We start from the raw sequence: 22,855 nt of genomic DNA, 5'->3' as shown, positions 1-22,855 counted from the left end.
TAATAGGTAATAGTTAGAGTTCGGTTGGCTATTAATAGTTAGGTATATAGTAGAATATACCCAGTTTTCCCGTTATATAATACGTCGTATATATTGGTGCCCCGGCGGATGCCTCCGCCGAGGGACTATATTAATCTATAAGTTTGCACTGTTCTCGACCCACTCACTCCCGAGCAGGCATTGAATTAAATAAGCGGGCGCCATTGTGTTTGAGCACGGTCTCCGCTGGGCAGCCGCAGTCGCGAGCTAGAGACACCTACACAGCTGGTATCGGTAGGTCACTGGCAGGTAGCCTGTCTCCACCACAGCTCGTTCCTGCCACCTTTCCTCCACTGGTAGGAGGCCACAGCTCAAAGTCGTTGTCGTTTGTTAACTGCACCGTGGCCATACCAAGCTACTATCTCCGTCGTGTCTTCTGTCGAACACAACAATCCTCGCGGCACGCGCAAATATTTTGCTGGCAAGTTAGGTATGAACTAAATGCACCGTTCTTCCACCCCTACATACCCGCCGCTGACCATACCTCCAAAGATACACGACAAAGCCGCATTGCCCAACTTTCGATCGCAGCAGAGCACTCACACAACGATGGATTACGAAGCTCTCAAGGAGCAATGGAGCGAGGTCGAGGATCGCGATGGCGTTCGCCTGAGTTGGAACGTGTTTCCTAGCTCTCGTATGGTCAGTTGCGCTCGGTGTAGTATCTCTCTGCATCCTCTGACATGTGCTTATGCAGGAAGCATCGCGCTTGGTCGTGCCGATTGGGGCCAACTACACTCCTCTTAAAGAGAAGCCCGACACACCACTCCTTCAATTCGAACCGGTCACTTGCAAGCAACCTTGCCGCTCCGTTCTCAACCCTTTCTGGTGAGTAAAGCGAGCTGGGTTATCAAGATCTATGAGCCTAATCTGGGTCAGTTCCGTGGATGTTAGAGCTCGCCTCTGGATTTGCCCGTTCTGCCTGTCGCGGAACCCTCTCCCACCTCATTACAAAGATATTACCGCCAATGCGATCCCCCCCGAACTTCACCCCTCCAACACGACGATTGAGTACCGTCTGTCACGGCCGGCGCCAAGCCCTCCTATCTTCCTCTATGTTGTTGATACCTGCCAAGAGGATGACAGCTTGGCTGCGCTTAAGGAGTCGCTGGTCATGAGCCTTAGTCTGCTACCCGAGAATGCACTCGTTGGTTTAATCACATATGGCACAATGGTAAGTGCAGGGTCCACTACCGCTTCATCTCTTTGCTGATCACTCACCTCCCAAGGCCCAAGTTCACGAAATCGGCTACACTGAATGCGCGAAATCGTATGTGTTCCGTGGTAGCAAGGACTACTCTGCGAAGCAGGTGCAGGAGATGCTCGGCTTGCTCTCCCCGGCAATGCGACCTGGCATGCCCCAGCAACAGCCCGGAAGACCGATGCCTGCCGGCCCTGCGTCGAGATTTCTGCTGCCCGTTCAGCAGGCCGAGTTCCAGTTGACAAAAGCTTTGGAGCAGCTACAGAAGGATCCATGGCCTGTAGCCAACGATCGCAGGAGTCTGCGCTGTTCTGGCGTCGCTCTTAGCGTCGCTGTAGGACTACTTGAGTCCTCATTCCAGCACGCTGGTGGCCGCATCATGCTTTTCGCTGGTGGGCCGGCAACAGAGGGACCCGGCATGGTAGTTGGCCCTGAGCTGAGAGAGCCCATCCGATCGCATCACGACATTGACCGTGACAACATCAAGTACTACAAGAAGGCACTCAAGGTTGGTACTTAGATGAGGTTTCCCTCGTGCGAAAAAGCTAACGCTAGTCTCCAGTTCTATGATATCCTAGCCAAGAGGACCGCTCATAACGGTCACATTATTGACATATTTGCGGGTTGTCTCGATCAAGTCGGTCTCTTGGAGATGAAGGGCCTCTGTAACTCCACCGGTGGCCATATGATTTTAACAGACAGCTTCACCTCCTCTATGTTCAGGCAATCGTTCATTCGCGTGTTCGAAAAGGATGGCGACGACAACTTGCTCATGGGCTTCAATGCTACGCTCGAAGTACTCACCACCAAGGAATTGAAGGTCACTGGACTGATAGGCCATGCCATTTCACTCAACAAGAAATCGACATCGGTTGGAGAGACAGAATGTGGTATAGGCAACACATGCTCATGGAAGATGTGCGGCATTGACCCGAACGCGAGTTACGGCGTATACTTCGAGATCGCAAGTCAGGGAGGCCCCACGCAGCATCAGCAAACGCCACAGAAGGGCATGATCCAATTCCTTACCTACTACCAACACTCGTCCGGCCAATTCCACCTAAGGGTTACAACAATCGCCAGAAACCTTAGTGGCCCAGCTGGCGATCCGGCTATCGCGCAATCGTTCGACCAGGAAGCTGCTGCTGTCCTCATGTCCCGCATTGCAGTGTTTAAGGCCGAAGTCGATGACGGTCCGGATGTCTTGCGATGGGTTGACAGGATGCTTATCAGGCTCTGCTCCCGCTTTGCAGACTACCGGAAAGATGACCCATCTTCCTTCCGGCTCGAGAAGAACTTTACACTGTATCCGCAGTTCATGTTCCATCTCCGAAGAAGTCAATTCCTGCAGGTTTTCAATAACTCCCCTGACGAGACAGCCTTCTATCGCCATGTTCTTAACCATGAGGACGTAAGCAACTCGCTCATCATGATCCAGCCCACGTTAGACTCATACACGTTCGATCAAGAGGGTGGCCAGCCTGTGTTGCTGGACTCCACTTCTATTCAGCCCACCCATATCCTTCTTCTCGACACTTTCTTCCACATTCTCATTTTCCACGGTGAGACGGTCGCCGAGTGGCGCAAGGCGGGATACCAGGACCAAGAGGGCTATGAGAACTTTGCGTCTCTGCTCGAGCAGCCCAAGGAAGACGCAAAAGTAAGCTCTGTCCTTTTTCAAAATTGTCAGCATGTCAACTAACGCTCGGTAGGATCTAATCACCGACAGATTCCCGCTGCCTCGATTCATTGTCTGTGATGCTGGAGGTTCGCAAGCCAGATTCCTCCTCTCTAAGCTCAACCCGTCGACCACCCATACCACCGGAGCTTATGGCGGCGTGGGGGCGCAAAACGCACAGACTATCTTCACCGATGACGTGTCTCTGCAAACCTTTATGGACCATCTCATGAAGTAAGAAAGCATTCGATATTTATCCTAGCCTAATGGACTTGCTAACGATGGATTTCAGGCTGGCAGTAAGCGGCACAAACTAGATGATGGAGTGATGTATCGCCATGGGCTGAGGGAGAACAGTGGTCTCAGTATCGATGTGGTGGTCGTCTTGGTCATGCCAAGAGACAAGAAATCCACGGAATGGGGGACGAAAGGGCATAAGCGCAAATTCGGAGTCGGGATGTTGTTGCTGGCATATTTGGCATATAACACTTCTGACTTTGCCGTAATTACGAAGACAAATGCCAACGAATCAAAGAACTGTGTGCTTAACTTCAATAACGCGGAGAATAATGTTGCTCTTTGTAAATCGTGCCGGATTCCAATGCCCAAGGTCGATCAATTTTTCAAGTATGTCAAGCCAGCGTCGTTGAATTTATACCTAAGTCGAGGCGTTTGGAGAGACTCATCCGACAATCTGACCTGGCACATGTAAAGCGCGATGGAATGGGGATACAGGTGAAGGACCCCGCCCCCCACCAAGATGGTTACGGAGTGGGAGAAGCGGAGGGCGGTACTGTACATGCAGCACCATATCCGCTGTACTTTCGTACCTTACTTCGGCAAACTTGCCTTTCTGACTTGTGGCTGGGCTAAGGCACTTAGTGTGGCGCAGTCTTGTGAGGACTGATCGAGAGATAAGATAAGGTACAAAAGGCGGGCAGGCACCTCCCGGGCAGGTGTGCATCACGACAAACCACGTGACAGTCGTGGCTTCCTCTGGCGAAAAAGGCCCTTCGTGGATAGTGGAGCCCGACAAAAGAGTCATTGGCCAGGCTTTTGTGCACCGATTTTTTTTCCACTCAGCCACAGAAAAGGTGGCGCAGTCCCTTAGTCTTTTTTGCCTAGGGCTGCGGGAAGGCGCACAGAACTCATCAACATTTTCCCCCGTCCAACTTGGCCTCAACTCCATCTTCCGACACCAACTTTCCCATCAGACCCAGACCCGAGAGCAGACACGATGCGTAAGTGCCCCTTCGGACAGCCATGAGGCCTAATCAGCGACGACAAGAAAACTGACGATTGCCGCTTTGCTCAGCTCCCAAATTCGATCCCAACGAAGTCAAGGTCATGTACGTTGCACCTTCACTCAAACTTGAATATTGCGTGATGAGGAGGGAATTTTTATACTAACATAGTTCGCCAATATAGCCACCTCCTGGCCACCGGAGGTGAGGTTGGTGCCTCCTCGGCCTTGGCCCCCAAGATCGGTCCTCTCGGTCTGTCTCCCAAGAAAGTTGGTGAAGATATCGCGAAGGCAACTGGCGACTGGGTACGGCAATCCCTCCAATTTTGAGCTTCAATACCCCCGCAAGCGAGCAAGAATAGCACTGACATGATTGGATTTATAGAAGGGCCTCCGCGTGACGGTCAAGCTCACTATCCAGAACCGTCAAGCCGCCGTCTCCGTTGTCCCCACTGCCTCTTCCCTCATCATCCGCGCCCTCAAGGAGCCCCCTCGCGACCGCAAGAAGGAGAAGAACATCAAGCACAACAAGTCTGTTCCTCTGGAGGAGATCATCGAGATTGCGAGAACCATGCGCCACAAGTCATTCTCCAAGTCGTTGGAGGGCGGTGTTAAGGAGATTCTGGGAACGGCAAACAGTGTTGGATGCCAGGTTGACGGCAAGAGCCCCAAGGCCATCACCGACGCTATCGATGCTGGTGAGATTGACAGTAAGTACCGTCCGTCCTCGTCAATCGCGTTCCAAATTCGGAAAGCGATGACAAGCGCTTGGAGTACCTGGCTAACAAAATTAACAGTCCCTGAGGAATAAAGGAGGTCAATAGCTGGACGGACGCTCTCGCATGACTTCTGGAGTTTAGGAACGGTTCTGCATTAAGGGGACTACCCAAAAGGGACAACCTTGGGCAAAGAAAAAAAGAATTGCCGAATGACCAAATGACAAAGTTTCCAAATATCGTAGTGATCTTGCTGGCCGCGACACATTTCGTTGTGATGTCGAGGTTCTCGAATTGGCGTGCGGATTCCTACTCGGAATCCCGGGTATGCCATGGCAAGGACGTGGTTGTGGCATTGGTTATGGCTCGGGAAGTCACGGCGGCGGGAAAGAGAATGCGACCACTGCAAGTACCGTCATAGGTCTGATCTCATAGGTACAGCCCGAATTCGGTAAATTGTGTTCGCGCATCTGTGTACTTGTATTTCGTATTTCAAGCTAGTCTGAAGTGACGCCGGCAATATCTAAATTCTGCGTAATTAGATTCGCAAACCGAGGGTGGGAATGCCTTCTTGTGCAAGTTGACGAGGAACAGTAGGAAGGAGGAATACGGAGTGTTTTATCTGGTATACCTAGTGCATTCATCGCGTAAGTAGGTATAGTTGGTAAAATTAGCATTGTCTTAAGCAGTGCAGCGAAACCAACGTGTTTGGCACTAATGCATGGATCCAGGCTTGTCACCTCACCGGCCGGCGTTTAAGATTGATAGAGGTATGTCTTCATCTTATTGTGGTCGGGTAGGCAGTGTTGGAACTTCTCGCCGTTGGTAGGTATTCTATTACTCTACGTCAAACCCACAATGAGTATCTTGTCCGCGACTTTCGGCCTCCGCATTTACTTCCATACAAGAGAATTCGCTCGCTCTCTGTGTGTGCACTCTGTCAAAAGCCTTCCCAAGCACGGATAGAGAGGGCCTGGTATAATTAACTTCCCTGCTTGAGCAGTCCTCCCACACCTCGTTGGCCGTGCTTTCCTGCCAAGTTTTGTTGCGGCATTCCCGTCTTGAATTACTACTGATACAAGTTACAACAGTCTCGATCACTTCAATCATGAGCCGCTGCCAGCCGCTGCCTCCTGTCCTGTATACCTTACCCTATCCTTCGTTGCTCACCTCGTCTGACCGCTCTTGAGCACTACGGAACAAGCCCCAGTTGTGACCCCCGCCCTGCCCCGTCACCTAACTTACCTGATGCCTCACCTCATCACACTCCTCACCATGCCCACCCCAGTCACGTCATCCGACTTTGAATAGCCAAACCACCAATCCAAGGCACCCCATGTCCATGGTCCGCGTATAGTGTACACAACACTGCGCAGACTCGTGTGTCCAGTATCTGTGGTACGCTGATCTTTTTTCTTACGCCTCTCGTCGCCGTCCTGGCTTCTCTACCCTAGGATACGTACCTCCGCGTCAGGCTGGAGGTCATAAGCAGGGAGGGGACCTGGGAACTCTTTGGCAGATTGTCGAGCAGATCGAGATGAATCGATTTGAATTCAGGCTGTAGGGCAGCGTTCAGGTCAACTCACTGAATCGGGCTGATATCCATTGCAATATCCCGACCGTTGACGTCTGACCGACTACTACACTCCTGTGACTCCCTATGTGGTCCGTCTAGATGATCGCCTTATCTGTCTGACCTGATCTGCGCTTCCTGGGTGTTCCAGCGGCTGTCGTACCTTACCACCACCACCACCCGACTGGGCTAAACCGGGCTGAATCACATTGCCTCTTCCCACCACAACCAAACTTATAGCCACGCCCACGGCTGCAAGCTATAGCTGTCATTCCCGCTCCCGTCACGGCTACCGCTACGGCTACCGTTACTACTACTACTATTACTGCCGCTGCAGATTTCGCACTAGTCGCATTGTGTCTCGCTCCGCACTCCACGTTGCTTTCGCATTCTTCTTTTCGTCAACAGAGGACCACTCGATCAACCGCCTCAACCGCTCCTCCTGCGATATTTGTCGCCGTACCCGTCGGTCAAGTCGACTCTTTCCAACGTTGCCGTTCCTCCAGTAGGCCCCCAGCCTCCCATCACCTCGACCGACGAACCCGGCGCCATCTTAAAGACTAGACGACGAACGTCTGCATTAAAAAAACCCCCGACCTTCTCTCGACATTACCTTACGTCGCGCTTCGTCGAACTTGAACCACAAGAGAGTCGGGCTCATAGGCTTGACAAGGCCGCAGGGCAGGTAGCCTTGCTATCGGGCATTGGCACAGCCGTTCGCTCGAGGCGTCCCAGAGGCCATGCCCGTCAGCCGGCCTGTCAGCCATGCTCTAGCCAGCAGGCAATGACAACTGGTTCACGGATCGATATATCCAGCCTGGAACTCGTAGTATCATCCTTCGTGTTGAGCTCGCTCATTCCGCGTTCCGTCTCATGATAACCAGAAGCGCCTGGTCGTCTTCATCACATAACTCATGTTGCCTCTAGTTCAGATGCACCATTCGGTGCCACAAGCGCCAAACTTCGATCCCCTCCCGCCCTTCCAGCAGCCACAACAGCAGCAGCGCCAGCAGCACCACCACCAGCCAGAAGACTACCTACCGCACCAGCATAGTTACCATACACTCCCTCACTTCAGCACGTATACTTTCAATCAGAACTTACGCTGCCTGCCAGCCGGCTCGGCGAGCGCTGTTTTCCCTGACGGCAAGACGCCACGATCCTTTCCAATCCGGACTTCACACCCAAATCAACCGATTCAGCGCCGTACGACGGCCGCGGGCCAGTCGCATTTCCTTGACGGACCGGAACACCAGTTGCGACGTAAGACGCCGAATGGCACTATTGAAGCTGGCTACGATGGTTCCCATGCTCAGTACGCCTCGAGGCCTCCGCCCCTGAAGCAGATGGCGCTCCCGGCCGTTCAGATGGCCTATGATATGAATCGCCCTCATCAGACAACCGACCAGATCCGCAATTCTCTACCTGTCCGTGATCACGCAGGCAGTGGTCTGAACACGACGCCTACAACGTACCAACTATGGCCCCTTGCACAGGACTTGACGCACCAGTCGATGGCCTCTTCGCAATATGGGTTCAACACTCCAGATACGGCTGCGCTATTTGGCTCTACTCCTCAGCTTCATTCACGGCCTACGCCGTTCAACACCAGCTCTTACTTTCTGGGACCTTTCCCTTCAGAAAATGCCATCCCAGGAATACCACATGTGGGCAGCTCGTGGTTTCCGGCGCATCAGCAAGAGCAGAGCTATGTCGGCCCGCCGATGCACCATACCCCGTCTCCGTCACCATCAATATATGACCATCGTTACTCCCACGTGCAGAATCAGATGCTAGGACCATCTGCCCACTTCACTCCGCCGGATCCTTACGCTCACCTTTCGGCATACGGATCTGGCTTTCTGCAACCATCTCAATGTCATTTGGAGGCTCTAACGCTAGAACCGCACCAGGCTGTTAGCGCTGTCAATTCCATGAACAAGACACATCCATCCGCGTACAGAGAAAGAGTGTTAGCTCAAGCACACCGAAGCTATGTTGATTTACTCGCGCTCTTGCATCATGGGCGCAAAACTCAGCAATTGAGGCCCGGCTCAGCTCTGAGCACTACCTCGAGAATGGTGGTATATCCCAAACCGCCCAAACAGCCCATTGTCACCTTGGCCCCAGACCTCTTTTTTCCTGGAGATGCCGCTATGATGGCCAACGCAAACCTCAGGAACTCACAAGACAATATGCTGTTTAGTTCCTTGGGAGATAAATCGTCGCTCCCAGCGCATCACGTTGGCTGGAATGGAGTCACGGGTTTCCCGTATAGCAATTTCTCGGTCGCGAACTCAAGTGGCTCCTTGTATCCGAACCAGATCTCAAGAGGCTCACCTCTGGCAAACGCCAAAAGCTCCCTAGAAACTCTCACCCGTGTATGTGAGGTAACTGGATGGAAATGGACTGATGGTGTTCTACTGGGAGGCTGCTTACATTACGGCCTGGAACACTTCGAGGAAGCCTTGGAATGGTTCACCCGAATCACTTCACTGGAGCCAAAGTAAGTCTCCATCTCCCCTCTCCCTTCTTGCGTCCGGCTTCCATAGTCATGATATTATGAGCTCACCCTTACTAATTCGCCATATAGCCATGTGGAAGCAGTGTCGAATCAGGCAGCCACTTTGTACTGCCTCAACAGACAAGACGAGGCGGAGAAATGCTGGTTGAAGGCGATTAGAACTCGACCGCAATATCTTGAAGCAGTAGAGCATCTGGTCGGTCTGCTGTACAAGAAGAAAAGTGTCGATGCGGTTGATGTAATCAATTTTGTTCAAAAGTCTCTCAGGCTACCACAGGGCTCAACAGGAGAGGCTGGATATGACGCTACCGCCGCCCGAAGAGATGCTGCTTCTGGCTTGGCGACTAGTCTCCTTGACGAGAGCCGAACCCAACCTGGCTTTGGTTCGAGCGGTTATGCCATTCCAGGTACCGAAAATGGCCGCATCCTCGCATTAGTTCACGCCAAAGGGACAATGCTGTACAGTCTGAAAGACATCGCGGGGGCTTCTGAAGCCTTTGAGGAAGCCGTCTTGATCAGCGCAGGAAGAAGAACAGCTTCTGTCCAGACATTGGTCCGACAGATTCAGCAGGTTTTGTCACCAAACGGCAGCAATCACCCCTTCATCGACCCGGCGACGCCGTCTCGCCCCTTGTTACTGCCTCCTGAGCAGGCGAGGCGCACGGCAAAGCTGGTATTTTCCAACAACGGCGATCTCCCTGGCCTACGATTTGTACCTGAGGGCGGCCCTAAGCGAGCGGCAATTCAAACTACGAGCAACTCGCTACTTTCTCTCGCCAAGATATTCCAGGATGCCATGTCCTCTGGATCACAGACTGCGAGATTGATGAGGAAGTCGGCTGGCGTTGGTGACATTCTCTCACTTTACTATCTTTCACTTTCACTTCAAGAGAGCCCGTCTACGGCAAACAATGTAGGCATTCTACTTGCTAGTGTACAGCAGCCCATGGCAGCTACTTCTAGTCAGACTTTGTCGTCATTGCCTAGTATTCCTGGCATTACCCCTGGCAGCGGACTCGCTTTGGCTCTTGCGTACTATAACTACGGACTCACACTGGATCCGAAGCACGTTCACCTGCACACCAATCTCGGTAGCCTTCTCAAGGACATTGGACAGCTAGACCTTGCAATTCAGATGTATGAGCAGGCAGTCCAGTGCGATGGAAACTTTGATATCGCCTTGACAAACCTCGCAAATGCCGTCAAGGATCGGGGGCGTATCAGCGATGCAATCACATACTACAAAAGGGCGGTTCACTCCAATCCAGAATTTGCAGAAGCAGTGTGCGGGCTATCTACAGCCTTGAACTCGGTTTGCGACTGGAGAGGCCGAGGCGGCGCACTCCTACAGGGAGGCACGTACGATCGCTGGCACGTCGACAATGACGGCATGTTTTTCGATGCCACAAAGGAAGACCAAGGATCCGGCCTAACGAAGAAGGTTGTTGACATTGTGTCTCGCCAACTTGCTGACGCGTCAACTTGGGGCGTTGGTGTTTTACAAGATAACGATATTGCATCGTTGGTTGCACAGCTATGTTTGGCCGACGGGGAATCAACAGACGCCCATTCCGACTTCTCGGCAAAGCTACTCAGCTGGTCCAAGAGTCCTTGGGAAGGATCGCGTCTCTTGAGGCTCGTGGAGCGTGGTGCACGGGCAGCGATGCGGCGATGGTATTGCGACAAGTATCTTCGGGGCTTAGTGAAGTCAACCTCGGAGTACATACGTCCTCAGTTGCCATCCACCCTCGCTGTACCATCCGCTCCAACAGTCCTACCATTCCATACCTTCACCTGCCCCTTGACAGCGAAGGACATTCGTATGATATCGCAACGCAATGCCTTCAGGATCTCCTGTTCGACACTTCGCTCCCCCTGGCTTCCAAAAACTGTGTACCCCCCACCTGCGCCGCCATCGCCTCATCTGAATGTTGGCTATGTTTCCTCAGATTTCAATAACCATCCCTTGGCTCACCTGTAAGACGCCTCGAATCGATTCCACGTTACGATACCCGCAGCTAATACTGATATTCAAATAGTATGCAATCTGTTTTCGGATTTCACGATACCGCTCGCGTAAAAGCGTTCTGTTATGCTACGACAGCGAGTGATAAATCTGTTCATCGGCTGCAGATTGAAAGTGAAGCGCCAGTGTTCCGAGATGCCAGCACATGGACTTCGGACAAGTTAGTGGAGCAAATCGTTCAAGACAATATTCACATTCTTGTCAACTTGAATGGCTATACTAGAGGTGCTCGCAACGAAATCTTTGCTGCGAGACCAGCCCCAATCCAAATGTCCTTCATGGGCTTTGCCGGCAGCTTAGGTGCCGAGTGGTGTGACTATCTGCTTGCAGATGCCACAGCCATCCCCCCGGAGACACTACGCCCTTGGCGTGGTAACCTCTCTGTCAGAGACATTTTTGAGGACAAAACTGAAGAAGGCGACGGAGGATGGATCTACTCGGAGAACATCGTGTTCTGCAAGGATACTTTCTTTTGCTGTGACCATGCGCAGTCGAGTGACCCCGATGAACATAAAGTTTCATGGGAAGATGAGCAGCGCCGACGGTGGGGTATGCGGAAAGAGCTGTTTCCCAGCCTGCCTGACGATACTGTTATCATGGGAAACTTCAATCAGCTATATAAGGTTCGTCACATTCTTCTTATTGTGTATCACAACCGACAACAGGAGCTAATGCACTTTCAAGATCGACCCTACAACGTTTCGGACGTGGCTACGCATCCTAGCACAGGCCCCCAAGGCCATCCTATGGCTCTTACGATTCCCCGAGCTGGGAGAAACGAATCTCAGGAGGACGGCGAAGGCCTGGGCCGGGGAAGAAGTTGCTAATCGGATCATATTTACGGACGTGGCGCCGAAGAACCAGCATATATCCCGAGCTCGCGTCTGCGATTTATTCCTCGACACTCCCGAATGCAACGCGCATACCACGGCCGCAGATGTATTGTGGTCTAGTACACCTCTCCTAACACTACCACGATACCCCTACAAGATGTGTTCGCGTATGGCGGCATCGATTTTGAAGGGCGCGCTGCCCAAAGGTCCCGAGGGGGCCGAGGCAGCGAAAGACCTCATCGCCAGCAGTGAAGAGGACTACGAGCTCTTTGCCATCAGATTAGCGAATGACTTATCCTATCAAATCGGCCGTGGTGGCTACGGCGAAGGCAGGGGTCGCTTGGCAACCTTGCGTAAAACACTCTGGGACAGCAAATGGACGTGTGCACTTTTCGATACCAGACGATGGGTGGTTGATCTAGAGACGGCCTACGACGAGGCGTGGCGACGCTGGGTGGCAGGAGAGGACGGAGATATTTACTTGTAGAGGCTCCAGCATTTCTTTCAGGGGCATGGCAACTTCGATTACGCATTCATGTACTGGGACGAAGAGCTCGAGCCCAGTACTTATACTTGCCGAAATCACTTTAGTTTTGTGGGCATCTTCTTTGACTTTTGTTCTGGATGCACTAGGATTGTACAGGCTGGCCAAGGGGCGGGCCAAGTTTAGACATCAGCGACAGGAGTTTTAGGCGGAGGATATGCCATTGCTCAGCGTAGACACCAGTCCAGAGCAATGCTGCCCTATGAACTTGGCATATCTTTCACTGCTTTAACGTTACTGAGGAAAACTCAGTGTTGGTTGCGAGATGGAGCCGGCGTTTGGAGGGAGGCTTGCCTTGGAGCAGGCTATGATGTATATAATAATACCCTGGGCCTCTTCCCTCGTCCATGTGAGATGTGAGGCCCTCGCGATTTACGTTTGATTGATTTCGGTTGCTTATACACTAGTTCTGGGCTTCAACCAGCCATCAGACCATTTCAATCAAGGTCGAGACCTCTGTCCTCTTCTGCGATCGACACCCTTAAGCCTCCGCAGGCTGCGTATGCCAGAGGCTGGGATACGATGACCTGTCGTCACGGCGAGCATGAGAGAGTCAGGCTGGGTTGGGCTCAAGGAGACCGAGACTAGCGCTTGGCATATAGCCACTGGCACTCGTTCTACCTTGGACATACAGAGAAAGCGGGGAAAGGATAGCAACACAGCAAGCGGTTGTCGCCAGTACCATCACAACCATCGTGTACTTGTATTGGTATCCATGCCACGAGGGCGCCGATGGACGGGGAGGCTAGGCAGGCGGCAAGAACACCGTTGACTCGGTTCGTCAACCATGGGAATGCCCAGCGTTCCGTAATGCAACCAATGATAAATCGAGGACATCAATGTTTCTCCCTCCACATACGAATTACGAAAGGCATCAGAACGGAGAGGGGCGTTGGCATGGCTCGCTAACGATGACTGACGCTCGACCTAGGCTCAACTGAAGTAGCTCCCCCCCGTGAGTTGTGTGTTTGTCCGGATACGATTGTCGCACCGCTATCGAGCCATGCCCTTTCCTACTTAGGGGCGCCGGGGAGGAGGACGAACGCCACAAACGTGGAAACTAGGATTGCAGCAAGGGACATGGTCTCGGGGCTAATATTTTTGCTCGATAGACACGGGACGGTGATACCTAACAGTAATCCACTCGACAATCTTTGGGCTGGGACCGGAAGGGAAAGCTCTATTGAGCAAAGCGTTCTACTCTGTCTAGAGAAAAGGAAGATCTATCTCACCATAGTTGATACACTATCAGGCGGAAAAGCCGGGCAGGCGAATAGGCGGGAAGGCGAGACGAAGGGGGTCTAACGGCTTGACAAACAAGGCCATTTTGCGTTTTTCATCTCCCAATGACCCAAGCCCCCGAGGTGTCGGTACTTTGACAAGCAAGACAAGTCTAAAATAATGTGTGCAAAACGGTCTGCATCTTTCAATCAATCCACTAGTCCTCCTGCTTGTTCGTCTCTTCTCATCCCTAAGGACAGTGATTCGCAAAATTTCACAAATGGTTCGGCCAAGACGCCCGTTATTAGGGAAAACAGAATCGTTAGGGGTTTTAGACGATGGTAGTTTATCCGGCAAGTAAGAAGGGCTCGTGCGAGACAAAGTCATGAGCCTGGAGAAGTGTACATGGCCGTTTGAACCCATCACTTTAGCCGTCACATCTTTCGGCTGCTGTGGCACCAAGAGCCAGGTCAATTTGGCATTCAGCAGATTCTTCTTTGTGTGGACATCGTTGAAAGCTCCTAATTCGCCCTCCTCTGACGCTCTAGATCTTGAGACATCGCGACGGCACTGTGTAGCAATGATCATCATAACAACAACATCAACAGCAACAACAACAAGAGCAACATGGGAGGGAACTTGGCATTGTGTGGTCCTCATGGTGGTTGCGATGAACTAGCATAAAGTACTAGCTACATCTTCGTGTCCACGATTGGTAGACGGCGACCGGCTCAATATCTCAACAATATGGAAGACGAGAGGAAAGGAAGAATGAGGGTAAATCATCTAGAGATCTTCATTCCAGTCTCACGAGTGAACTAGAGTACGGCACCGCTGGTTCACATCCTGTGGCTGGCTCGAGGCCAGGGCATAGGGGGGCATGAGGCGTGGTATGAACTCTGGCCACGTTATTCGCGACGGTAAGAATCTCAGTGGCACGCCAGTCTCCCCTCGCTCGTCGATAGTCCGATGCAGCTTGTGTAGGCATATTGCTGTCCAAAGGGCGACCTAGGTATCCGTAAATTTGGCTGGAACTGCCATCGTTGGTCAAGCCAGCAGGACAGAAACGTGGCTGGCTAGCTAGTACTCCAGACGTGACGGACCGTTGCTGAGAACCGTTGTGCTGGCACCGCCGCCATGGAATTAAACGGCGAGACCTCGCTCGGACATTCGTCTGTTAATACACGGCCCAGGGTGCCAGGCTACTACTACTGGTACCGGACGCATGACGGCTTGGTCCTGATCACGGGAACGATATTGAAGCCATGATTGAGATGTATTTTTGGTTGTTCTAGTGCGTCGTCACTGAATCGGAGAAATAGAGTCTGTCGTAGATGGTAGGAAGATGGTCAGTAAAACAACATCTTCTGCCGCGGGACGTTGTACAAAGCTGTCGCTGGGTAGACACGGAGGTCATGATGGGCAAGCCATCATGACATCTCGAATTTCTGACTACTGCCCTCGTGGTTATTGATGAGGATTTGGTGCAAACGCAGTTGGGAAGATACACGGGCGACCTTTTGCTAAACTCCTGCTCAGCGCGGAAATACTCATTTTCCTCACACGAAAGGGAGGAGATGTTGTCTTACCATGTAGATGACACCGCATTGATGGCTCTGCTTAGGTCATAGGCCTGGCCGTACTCCTTTTCTAGTGTGACTAATTCAACAGTTGCATCTTACCTCAGGGTGGGACAATACGACTGACTGTCCAGCCGGTAGGGTCTGAAGAAACAGGCAATAACTGTCTTCACCTGAGCGAAAGAAGCTCCATCCCTTACCATTGGCTACACAAACCTTTGTTGGAGTGGAATGGCGAGCGGGCGGTGAGTCGTTGTGTTGTTCCATCATCGATATTGTTGCCTCATCTCGGACACACGCACATAAACTTGATGTGGGGTGAAAAGGGGGGATAGATGCGCGCCAGGCACGGAACGTTCTCGCTCCGAGAGTGCAAGAAGGGCTGAGAAGGCTGATTGGATGGATGTATAAATGGCACCGGGCAGAAGCTGGAGGCTAGGAGATCGGAATAGAAGGGCGGATAGGGGGGCGGGGATCAAGGAAACGGGTACGAAGGCGAAGAGAAGGACACTGGAGAGGCAGCAGGGAGCTGGTCAGGCTGAAAGTGACGGTGACGGTGACATGGTCAGGGTATGGGGAGAGCGATGAGGAATCAATTACACAAGTTCAGACAGAGCTGATGGGAAACCGGCCGGTGGTTCTTTACATTTCGGTGCTGATATGCCCTGCATGACAATGGTGAGGTGCTGTATCCTTGCGAATGGCTGTACCCGTAGTCCGAACGGAGTACATCCTGTGGCCTGTCACCCTGTAATGAGAGGGAAACGACGACGAGCCGGGGTCAGCTGGTAATAGATGCAGGTGAGGTCCGGCTGGAGGTGGAGATTCTTGTTTCATGAAACCGACGGGTCGGTTAAGAGCTAATGATTCTCCTACTGTGAGGTTTCCCGTGTATGTACTCGGCATGTCCTGGCCGGAGATCATTGGTAGGCCCGCGGGGGGGGATGAAAACTGGTGGAGGTGGGCCCGCTGTGAAGGGGGAATTTGAGAAAAAGGATGGGTTTGCAGCAGAGAGGGAAGGGGCAGCATATGAGGAAAATGCCAAATCGCAAAAATTCGCTTGCCATGTCCATTCGTGGCCTAGTCCAGCTAGCATGGGGGGGGGGGGCACTAGCCTGTATCCGTACGGAGTATTCTTACCAAGAACCTACACTAAGACCTGGGAGAGAGTGAGGAGGGGGACGGGGAGGGGTGTGAAGCTATGTACCAAGTGTGCCATGACAGTGCATGCGAGTATCATCCCAGAACAACGAGTTTGACAACAACTATTGAATCAACATCACCATGCTACCGCCGTATGCATGGCATATGTGTGAGACGATGGTCTCTGGAGCTGAACGCTGAACGCTGGAGCTGAAGTTGAAGATGCCGAGCCCGGGAGGAGGTCAGAAAGGGGGGGCTGGCATGTCCATGAGAGGCTCCATGAGAGGCTCCATGAGAGAAGAACACGAATGCCCAACGTGGTCCAGCATGCACCTACTCCGTGCCTTACCGATACGTTTCCACATCAAATGCATCCCCCATCATCCCAGGACTCTGTCTGTCATACGCTCGCCTTCTTCGTCCGTGCCAGAAGGTGCCATCCTAAGATGGCGTCGTGGTTGGCGGCGTGGAATGGTTTTGGCGAAGGTGCAGACTGCCAAAGGAATACGGGCAAATTATGCCACATGCGTGACAAATGACAACCAACTATTGGCATCATCTTCGACACTTGTAGCGCATGTATCCGGACACAGAATGCACTCGCTGTCTATTCGTGTGCCACTTGCGCCTCCGGTCCTGTAGTGTCGGTCCGTCCGCTTGCCCAGTCCATTGCCGACAGCACGCTACAGCACACCCAACGTCGAGAACCAGACAGCTGGAAAGGTTGCCAACGGTCTTTGGTTGCGGGTTTCAACGTAGCTTATTCCTGGTGCAGCGGCTGCCACCGCCCCAGGGGACCTAGTCGCCGCTGTCCCAAGCCCTCGGGCGCAGCTAACACGGACGAGGTACGCAAGCCACAATCAGCGCCTACTGCATAGGGCTTGTCAAAGAAGAATATGCTGCTGGCTCCGGCCGGGTCCAACGCCGCCGATTATGGCGTCGGACAAGATACCACTTTGGGCACGACTATCGCGGAGGACACTCCAGTATCGACACAGGCAGAGTCGTTCGTCCTTCCAATGCAGCCAGCCAGTCGGCAGTTGAAGCCGATCTGTCTAATCCATCCCGATGCTTCGTTTTGCCGTGTCCGTGGGCGTGGATGCTGCCATCCCATGATAGGTAACTCAGACACCCGATTCCCTAGGGGTTCGATCCGTTATATCTCTGGCGGAGACATATCCTACGTGATCGGGACTTGACCCTCGCAGGTGCGATGTTTCCTCATCATCTGGACCACCACCTCACGAGTCGGCATTGGTCGTTCAAAAGTAAAATTGTATCTAGCTACCGAGGCTGCATCTCGGTCAGTTCACCAATATACGACGGGCACGATGTGTTTGGCCAGGTGTAGGAGCCAGAAACAAGGAAATAGATCTAAGCAACGCTGACAATATCCGGCCACATTGATGTGACGGGGAAGAAGATGGTGGACGACGGCGCCGTCATCCCTTCGCCGTTGAACACCCCTCGAGCTAAACATCTGGACCTGGGGACTTAGGTCCCAGAGGAATGGGAACGAGGAATTGGGCAGGCAGCCACGGCGTCCGGCACAAGCATGTCGGCAAGAATCCACACTACCTATACCAGCGTTAGCGTCGACCCGGTAGCGGGGGCGCACCGTCGGGTATCACTGTATGACAATTTCTTGTGGAATGGGGGTGTTTTGATGATTTAGAAGGGGGGTTTGGATCCATAGTTACGGACGCAAGCCATGCCACCCCCTAGCATCCCGTTGCGGAGACCAGAACTGTCGACGGACGTGACCGCGAGGTGGTGAGGTAGCCATGCATGGGGGTGCACCCATAAACACGGACAAACAAGCTGTGTATCGCTCGTTTATCAAGCACTACCTTGTCAACTGGGTCGTGCTTCTTTTTCGTCTGCCGCGATTTACGATTTGACGCTTGTTATTGCTTCTTCCTCTCCATCATCTGCGATCGGGTTCCTCGTCAATTGGTGTCGTCCGCTTCGGCCATGGGTCAGGAGGAAGAGTAAGCCAAGTACGAGACACCATTCATGCAAGTCTTATGCAAGGTGCCTGAGGGGCTCTCTCTCTCTCTCTCTCTCTCTCTCTCTCTCTGGTGAGGGCGTGGATTCGCGTCAATATCCGTCTTCATAGGAGTATTTCGTACAAGGAATGTGAATAGCTGCACGCTATGTGAATCATAGTCCCTCCCGCGGCCCCAAGACCCATGCCAGCCGTGGTCCCAATCGTCTGGTTAGGATCTCACTGGGGCTTGAGTGATTTGGACTGGGATCTGGCTACCCTAGAGCCGGCTCGCGGTAGAACCAGGCGTTGGGGCAGAGGAAGAGCTTGGTGCCTCGTGGTCTGGAGAATCCTTTGTAGACCGTTGCTGGGGGCCGGCTAAGCCGCGACGGGCGAAGTCCTAGGTCTTGATATTCGGGGAGTGCTTCCCAGTGCTTCCGCATGCGTCAAGGTCTCGATGATGTGGATGACTGCGTACAGTACGCCTGGCAGTTGCCGACAACGGGCGCAGGCCAGAGGCGGCGACCATCGCAGCGTTTCGAATGGCCTCGAGGTATTGTGTCCGCATGCGGCAGCTTTTCTAGCAGTCTAGTGGTGGCTCAAGAGGATGGGAGGAGCCGTAACCAGACGCGGCGTGAAGTACGTGCGTACTATGACAGGCTCTCGTCCTTGGGATCCTTTTCATCGACAGCGAGCAGTGGTCGTCGGGCCCAGACTGGGTTTGGATTTTGGTCTCGGCCGGGCCCAGTAGAATCGTTGACAAGGACAATGAAAAGCAAAAAGAAAAGGTCGAGGCACAGCCTCGTGTAGGCAACCTGACCCCACAGCATCGACGATGAGTGCAAGGTAGTGGATGGATGAGTGACGCTATCTCCGGATGGCATATTGCCGCGCCTGGAAGGAAACATGGACGGATGGGGATTTCGTATCTTGTCGGTGTTCCGGCCCCTCTATAGCTGATACTGACCGTAAGGTATGCCTATTGTCATCGCCCTTGGGCAACATGGCACTATCGTGGAAGACGCAGGGCCGGTGAGGCGTGTGAAGGTGGCACGGGTGGCACCGATGCTCCATACTTGGGCGGAACGATGGTATGTTCAGGAGATGCGAAAACTACGTTAGAGGGACGGCCGGCATTCGCAATGATTATAGACCTTGTCATGTATCGACCTGTACGTTAGTATTCATCCTCACCCTCGCTCGGAAGGACAGCGAAGGGAGAGGAAGGCGGGTGGGTGATGGTGGCATCTGGAAGGCTAGGTAAGATAAGATGCTGGGTTATGTAGAAATACCTAGATGAAGTGAGGTATCCGCACTAATAAGGTAGGTAGACAGCTATTGCCTGTACAGTACTCCGTAGGGAATGTACGATATGGACGGTGCCTGCCCTGTGGTGAATTCAGCAGGCGGACATCTTACCTAACGTGAGCGCTTGAATTGGCGGGGAAAGAAGCCGCCGTTGGTTCTTTCCGTGCGGTCCCAGCAGCATGGCTCTGACTTTTGGTTGGTCCCAACAGGAAGGAAGGTGTGTAAGCCTCCCGGCGATCCGCACATGGTCCTTTCTTGTCTTTCTTCCCTGGACGCCATACGCTCGAGGCACCATGGGACCCTGCTACCCACACCGTATCCGGACACGCCAACCCCCAGTCAACAAGATCACAGGTACTATGAGGAAGGAATGAGCATCGGCAACTTGCAAACACTTTCTTTTCTCCTTCAGGTTCTCAGTTTCGGTACGTCAAGCCCGACAAGGCGAGTTTACATTCGTACCCGGACTAAGTTTGAGAAGAGAGCATGGGAGAGATACACGTAATTTAAACAGGAAGTGACGGAGAGTTCCGGTGCTTACTGACGCCCAAACCCTGGTACGAATACCTAATAAGTGTGCGTACCTTTCACAGTGGTGCCGCCGGGGTTTTCTCCGGCATCGTCCATGGCATCGTCCCTGTCCATGGACTCTATACGCTCGATTGATCGATGGAGATTCTACTCCGTACTGATACTAGTGTACGCCTGCCTCCGTCTCCGCGTCCGCGTCCGCACCCGCTCTACCATGACCTGGCCTGAGCGGAGAGCTGTAACACTATCCGTAAGGGTAGGTAGATAGATATTCGCAGTGTTCTTCTGCAAGGCAACTGTGATAAACCCGGCAGAGGGGGAAATAGAACGGGTCCAGCCCAGGGCTGCAGACCCCGGTGCCGACCTCCATCGTGGTCAAGACCAGCCGCCGTATCCCTGTTCCGTGAAGAGAATCTTAGGCAATGTATCTCGCGGATGCTTCCCAAGTATCTTACCTTACCTGCCTGCCTAGCTCCTCGATGCACCCACCTGTTGCCGTCCATGTTGGTGCACATAGGCACGTACCAGCGGTGGGGTATAAGGGTACCTGGCAGTTTACCTGGTCTTCGGCTGACTGACCAATGAGGCCCTTGAGTCTTGCCAGATCTCGCATTGCCGGCCACATTCGGCAGGTGGTTCTTGCAGCTGGACCAGGACTCCACTTTGCCTACGTACCTTTCCCGTGACTGGAGGGTCACCTTACCTAGGTTGGATTGGATGAGGTCGGGGACCGTACACTACGTACCTTTCCAGGCTGTTAGCAAACCCTTCGTGCCTGCGTGACTTCCATCTTACCCACGTTACCAACCGTCACCTCAGCACTGTCGTGTGTATTTTTACCCAGCATCCACCATGCCGAAACGACGCCAAAGATTCTCAGATGTCGGTCGGCGATGGAAAAAGAAAAGAAAGCTGCTCCTCTCCTCAAATCCCACTCGTGACTGCCTTACTTTGGTCCAGATTGGGCCCATGACAGGCTCTAGCCTCTGACGCTCCATCCGGACGGATACTGCATGCACTACCATAGTAGCAATGGACCCATTCACAGAGAGAGAGAGAGAGAGAGAGAGAGTACTCTTCGAAGTTTGGGCTCTTTGGAGTCTGTACCCCGGGTTGGATTCGTCAGCAAGACAAGATGCCATTCTCGCCAAGTATGGACAGAATAGGAAAACGCAACGACTGCGGCTGCAAGACACTCACTCGTCTCCTCCCTGCCACTCTCACCCTTACCCCGTTCTCACCTTACCTTGCAGATGCCTCTACCCTGCAAACATGAACCATACTCTGCAGTCCGCACTCTGTACGGATACACCTTGTATAATGAAAACGAGAATCCAGAATAAGGTAGGACACGGTGAAGGAGAGACACGCAGCCCTTGGCTTTCTTGGCTGCCTTTTCCCACCTTGCTGCATACACATCACCGCTTTGCGCTATTTGACGTTGCGAGAATAAGACAACAAACTTGAGGATGAAGGGTAAACAGAGACTCTGCCGCGCCTTATGCCGGGTAATGTCCGTGTCTACAATTGCAGTTGCGCCTTGCATATGCACCTCGATTTCAAATCCTATTTGCAATCTTCGTTTCCTTTTCTTCGTCTCTCTTTTCTTTTCTTGCTTCTCCTGCTTGCATTTGATCTCCCTCTTTGCCTCGGCAGCTCGGGGCACAGCCTGCCAGCAATGAGCATCCCATCTCCGCATCGTCCGTAACTCTTCGGCCCCACCGCTATTTGGACCCCGGAAAGGCAGCAGAGCGTTAGGTTTGTTGATACCTTACGTCTTAAGCTCAGCGTTAGGTATCTTGCCATGGAAACGGGGCGTGCGCATCCACGAGTGCGTAGCAAGTATACGTTTGCTTGTGCTGCTTTCCACTCCGTCCAATCCATCATGTGGGCGCCGTGACGTTCTGTGGTAGAAGCGCCGGGGCGGCTATTGGAAGCTTGCGGCGAATGCGAATGCGCGCCTCAGCACCGTCCATCTGTGAGGCACTGTGTAAGCGGCCGCCGTGCCCAATGCCAAATGTACCTCTCCACCCGTTTCTGCTGGCAAGGAACATGGTTGTCCGTTTTCAGGTTTCACGAACTGGATTTCATGAGCCAAACAGACGGCAGATACGTTCAGTTTCTTCCCTATTTTACGCTTTACCACTCGTCTCGACCCCCTCCAGAAGCTCGTCATGATTTGACATAGCTCATCCCATCATCAACGGAACATCACTGTTGTTACATGTCTTGGCATTATATTTCGCGGGCTGATGGAGCCCGCCGGGTGAGTTGAACCCCAGCCTTCTTCTCTGTAATTAACCAACCAACAACACATCAGCTCAAAGTGACAGAGACAGCTATCCCATTTCAATCATCGAATCCAAGGTGACTGCCCGGTTGCCTGTGCTCTAGCAGTCCGTTCACACTATGCCGCGGACGATACGCTCCGCCCCTGACACCCGCTGGTCCCCTTGCCTAGGCAAAGCTTGGCTCAAAGGACAATGATTTGGCAAGCTGGTACGAAGCTTATGTGCTACGGTCCATGGCTAGCACCCGTTGTGTGAATCTCTCACATATCTCGTCTCTTGTTCTTTCTGTTGACCTGGTCGAGCCCCCGCGGCCCGTTCACCTTGAATAAGGGCTGGATATCAACCGTGGCAAGCGTGGCCTGGATCGAGCGGGGTCGTCTCGCGCTGAGGCCAGGGCCCTTGAGCCACTATTCCCAG

The 22,855-nt window shown here is 52.9% G+C and overlaps 4 protein-coding genes across 4 annotated transcripts; 3 read left to right on the top strand and 1 right to left on the bottom strand.

Annotated features, from left to right (window-relative positions):
* Positions 1–588: 588 nt before the first annotated feature.
* Positions 589–3,156, top strand: BDP55DRAFT_563414 (Sec23/Sec24 trunk domain-containing protein; the record flags this gene model as incomplete). Its single annotated transcript, XM_060570237.1, has 6 exons — positions 589–681; positions 737–867; positions 919–1,213; positions 1,269–1,748; positions 1,803–2,900; positions 2,953–3,156. 6 exons carry the CDS (start codon positions 589–591, stop codon positions 3,154–3,156), a joined length of 2,301 nt encoding a protein of 766 aa, XP_060424040.1.
* Positions 3,157–4,155: 999 nt separating this feature from the next.
* Positions 4,156–5,337, top strand: BDP55DRAFT_756890 (ribosomal protein L11; the record flags this gene model as incomplete). Its single annotated transcript, XM_060580769.1, has 5 exons — positions 4,156–4,159; positions 4,234–4,267; positions 4,347–4,467; positions 4,547–4,871; positions 4,959–5,337. 5 exons carry the CDS (start codon positions 4,156–4,158, stop codon positions 4,970–4,972), a joined length of 498 nt encoding a protein of 165 aa, XP_060424039.1. The 3' UTR covers positions 4,973–5,337.
* Positions 5,338–7,364: 2,027 nt separating this feature from the next.
* Positions 7,365–12,320, top strand: BDP55DRAFT_563427 (tetratricopeptide; the record flags this gene model as incomplete). The annotated part of the gene is made up of 4 exons (XM_060570242.1): positions 7,365–8,956; positions 9,044–10,951; positions 11,014–11,623; positions 11,685–12,320. The coding sequence occupies 4 exons, from the start codon at positions 7,365–7,367 to the stop codon at positions 12,318–12,320; spliced, it is 4,746 nt and encodes a 1,581-aa protein (XP_060424038.1).
* Positions 12,321–13,625: 1,305 nt separating this feature from the next.
* On the bottom strand, positions 13,626–14,258 carry BDP55DRAFT_637145 (uncharacterized protein; the record flags this gene model as incomplete). The annotated part of the gene is made up of 1 exon (XM_060572969.1): positions 13,626–14,258. The coding sequence occupies one exon, from the start codon at positions 14,256–14,258 to the stop codon at positions 13,626–13,628; it is 633 nt and encodes a 210-aa protein (XP_060424037.1).
* Between the last annotated feature and the right edge of the window lie 8,597 nt (positions 14,259–22,855).

The sequence above is a fragment of the Colletotrichum godetiae genome (assembly GCF_030913485.1).
Source record: "Colletotrichum godetiae strain CBS 193.32 chromosome Unknown BDP55scaffold_63, whole genome shotgun sequence".
NCBI lineage: Eukaryota > Fungi > Ascomycota > Sordariomycetes > Glomerellales > Glomerellaceae > Colletotrichum > Colletotrichum godetiae.
This window is presented reverse-complemented; position numbering and strand designations above follow the sequence as displayed.